Source organism: Etheostoma cragini, chromosome 19 (assembly GCF_013103735.1).
Source record: "Etheostoma cragini isolate CJK2018 chromosome 19, CSU_Ecrag_1.0, whole genome shotgun sequence".
NCBI classification, from domain to species: Eukaryota; Metazoa; Chordata; class Actinopteri; order Perciformes; family Percidae; genus Etheostoma; species Etheostoma cragini.
The window spans coordinates 11,803,137-11,807,512 of record NC_048425.1 but is presented as its reverse complement, the minus strand read 5'-3'; the positions used below and the strand labels follow the sequence as shown (position 1 = coordinate 11,807,512).

General features: G+C 39.3%; 1 protein-coding gene across 1 annotated transcript in view; it reads right to left on the bottom strand.

Annotated features, from left to right (window-relative positions):
- dnah2 (dynein, axonemal, heavy chain 2) overlaps positions 1-4,376 on the bottom strand; it is a 65,367-nt gene continuing 60,991 nt past the window's right edge. The window contains 4 exon segments of the mRNA XM_034857377.1: positions 1-397; positions 629-779; positions 1,656-1,730; positions 2,164-2,340. Of these exon segments, the coding sequence (XP_034713268.1) occupies positions 243-397; positions 629-779; positions 1,656-1,730; positions 2,164-2,340 (558 nt within the window). The 3' untranslated portion in view covers positions 1-242.

Below are 4,376 nucleotides of genomic sequence, written 5' to 3'. Positions count from 1 at the left end.
TGTGAGACCAACTTCAAAGGCTCAAAGAATGTCTCGTCCATTTATTGTGAAAGCCCGGGTGAGAATGCAATACATTTGCTGACTAATGGAGCCTTTTGTCCCAAAATTTGCGATCACGACTATGAATAAAATAAAATTCTGTTAAAAAGAAGAATATAAAGTAATAAACAGCTAAAACAATTAACATAAACAGCAATAGAAAAGTGTCAGAGTCAATGTGTGAGTGTGTGTGTTTAAGGCCTTTAGTTGTCCAGGCTCAAGAGAAGAGCAGTCCCTCTCTTGATCCAGTAATCCGGGGTCATAGCTCCAGATTTAAGTTCTACACCAACCACAAAAGATGGCCGGCCTGCCCCACCTGAACGCACCGGGAAGTAGTAACATGGACACAGGTACATACCTACACACACACACACACACACAGAGAGAGAGAGACGGTATTTGAGACAGTAAAACTAAAGGGCATTACATAACATCACAAACCATGTACATACAAACAGATGAAAAAAAACAAATCAATGATGATCATGATAATCATTCAAAATAAAATAAAACACAAAAAGAAAGGAAGATTTGAAGACATTGGGATGGAGTAAGGAAATCCTTGTCAAAAAAGTCCCAAACAACTCACTCTTGGCTGCCTTCTTGCGGTTTTCAACAGGTTTGAAGTGGATGGTGGGCATGGGACAGACCATCTGCATAGGTTCAGCTTCCACCAGACATGAGTTCCTCTTGTCCCAACCAGCTCCCTCCAAGTACAAACCTCGGACAAATACTCCATCCTGTAAGGGGGAGAGGCAGGGAGGAGAGGGAATGTGCAGGGAAACAAGGAAGAAAAAGGAGGGAGGCAATCAAAGAAGGGTAAGGCGAGATATACAAACACTTGTTTGGAGGTGATATTTTGCATACAGCTTTGAAAATAATAGTTTATGACAAACAACAAGGCCAATTAGTTAATGAAACTCAGAAAGGAAAGAAGAGGGAGGGGTGAAAAGAAGGGAAAGGGAAGGTTGCAGGAGAAAAGAAGGAAGGAGGAGAGATGGAAGAGGCAAAGAGGGTGAGGGAAGAGAAAGGGCAGAAACTGCCGATAGGAAATATGATGTGGAGAAGAGGGTCAGAAAGGTGAGGAAGAGAGACAAAACACAATAAGAAAAGAGGCAAAAAAAGAAAGATCAGATTTTACAGAAGGAAATAGAGTCAGAGAGCTAAAAAGAAGCAAGAGGGAAGCAGCACAAAAGACAGGAAGAGATGGAAGTGTACACTGGTTCTGGAGTAGCATAGGAGGGTAAAGTGGAGAAAAAGGAGAGAAGTGAGAGGAGGCATAGAGGACTGGATACAGAGAAGAGAGTGAAATAAGATGAAGTGAGTGAGAAATAAAGAGCTACGATGACGTAGTTCTGAAGTGAGACCATCAAGACAAATTAAAAAATCTCCACTAATGTCAAAACCTGAGTTATTAAAGGGCTGTAAAAGAATTAAAATTGAGGATGGGAAGAGAATGTAAATACTTTTTCAGGAAAAAACAATGTTTGAGTAGAAATGAAAAATGTGATGGAAAGTGCCGATGACAGCTGAAAGCTAATGGCTCAGAAAAAGAAGTCAGATGGTAAGTTTATGGAAATCTTTATGTAAATAGAAACGTTTGAATAGGGAGTCACCTTGGGGGGGTAAAGCAGGTTGCTGTCATCTACAGTGCACACTATGAACTCCCAAGACAGTGTGTCCACGGATATCTGCAAGGACAGTTTCACACCATGTTAACTGTTAGATGGACAACATATTGTTATTGTTGCAGGTCCAAAAGTCAAACAAGAACATTTCTATTAATTTCATGTACTGTAGAGCTGTATTGTTAATTTAAATTAACAGTCATTAATCACTTAGATCTGAAAGACGTGCGTTTCCCAAGGTGTTTTTATGTGTGTATAATGTGATCTGGGAAATTTAAATAGAACATAATTGAATGTTATCTGAACATCTAGTAGTTCTGATTTTGTCCCATTTTTACTGCTTAATCTTCAGCTGTAGAATAAAACAGTTAAACTGGTTTGGCTTATGAGATCCTTTCAAAAGATATGGCCATTAATCACAAACTCAACAATAGAAGCAGTATTTCCTAACGTAGTGTAACTGTTGTTATGCATATGTGGGTGTGTGAATTCTCACGTTGTGCTGTCGAGCAGAGGACTGCAGCACAGCGGTAAGAAAACCGTTGGGAAAGGTGAAGCTGGAGAGCCAGAACAAGGTGGGGGGCTCTGCTGTCTCTGCCCAGCGTGCGAAGTGATTGACTCGCTGGCAAAGATCCCTGGTCCATGCTGCCAGGGGCTTCAGTGAAGGGTACGCCTATCGGACAGAGAGAGAGTGATGCAGAGAGAGTGTGTGTGTGAGAGAGAGAGGAAAATCTACACTCATTTCACGCGTTCACGTGTTGTTATTCATAATGCAGGTGTGGTGGTAAAGAACTGTGTGGAAATTCTCAAGTGAGGTGTGGACATAGTTATGCTTAAATTCTAATATGACAACTTTTGGTCAATATTTCTTTGATTTTATATTAACATAATTTGTAAAGAACCACAAAAAATAATCTAAAATCTAAAAAGAATCCACTATATGAGAGTCATGATGCAAGATGCTGGGGGACGACATGTTACAATTAGTTATATCAACAGTATCTAATTTATTATATAGTACATAAAACAACGGTCAATAATTACTTATTTAATCCCTTAATGAACCGATTACATTTTCAAGTAGCTAATAATGAACTGATATGTTGTTGAAAGCAACCAGCCCAGTTGCAGTTTACATTCAAGTCTGTCCAGACTCATATATGTAGTGAAGACTTTGAAGCAATTTAATAAATGAACACAAAAGAAAAATACATTTTTTTTGTCAAAACATGGATGCTTCACACTCATCTTCAACCCACCAGCACAAAAGATCTAAACAGTCACCAGTTTCAAGATTACTGTCACAAATTCAGTATCCGACCAAATGTCTCCCCTTCTGTTCCAGTGTTATGGCGTTGAATAATGGCCAGAAAAGTGTTTTTGAAGAATATTATGACACAGGGAAGTTGACAATTGATCTTTTGGATATCAAATTCCATGACTTCATCGTTTTGATAATTTTTAGAAGGGATTATCTCCAGGGGTTGCTGAGAGATCACATTCACAAGAATAGGAAAGGCAGACGAACGGAGGGACAGACAACCCGAAAACATAATGCTTATGGTAATGGCTATCGTTGTCACTGAAGCATAAAAAGCATTGTAGTATTAACATGAAAACAAAAACAGAAAATATTGCTTATGTGTAGCATGCTTTGTCTCATTTAGGCACTGTTGAGGTCCCATTTAACAATTCACCATTCTTTAGCCTTGCAAAGTCTGCCAAATTCCTAGAGTGGAGGTGGTGGCTATCATGTCAATGTTTAAGTTGAACTCTATTCCATTTCAGGAATATTAATAAAAATAGATAGAAATGAGAGTTTATTGTTATTATTGTGCCTTGCTTTTATCACATCATAATTGTTGAATATCACAACTATCTTGCCTTTAAAAAAACAATGAGAACAGACTTTAAAATGCAAAATGATGCTGTTACTAACTAAAAGCACAGATCAGCTTTATGTCTAAATGTTGGACCGCCTGTTAACTGGTCTACAGCAGATCATATTCTAGACTGACGGCTGTACATACTGTATGTTGTACATGTACTTTTGGTTGTTTGTTTCCATACTCTGCCTGATGCACATATGCAGACACAAACTACAAGACTGTACAGTATGGGTACACAGCCTGGGCTGAGGGCCTGGAGAGCCACCAATGATATTAGAGTAACCTTTATTGACATACAATTGATTTTCTTTCATTGATTTTGTTGAACTAATTTACACAACACACCAAATCTTCACACACACACACACACACACACACACACACACACACAAGTTACCAAGGAATCAGTGACATGTCATTGCCAGCTATACTTCGCATAATGGTTATCTCTTCCATATTTTTTAATATGCACATATGCTATACAGCCCCTGAACTCTCCCCTAGAAACACACAGACACACATACACACGCCTTGTGAAGAAACCAGATAGAAAACGGCCGGAGACAAAGAGGCAGGCCGGCCCAAATTAAAGCCATGAGTCTGTGAGCTCAGAACTAATGACAGGCTGTCATGCCAAGGAGGGGTGGAGAAGAGAGGGATGAAGGAAAAAATGTGGACAGAGAGTCTATGAGGGGCTGCTGTTGTTGCTTAGACCAGATGATGCATGAAAAGATTGAGAGAATGAAGAGAGCAGAATGGCAGGAACACAATAAGGAAGATGACAATCAAATGAGATACAGATGAAGATAAAGTAGACAGT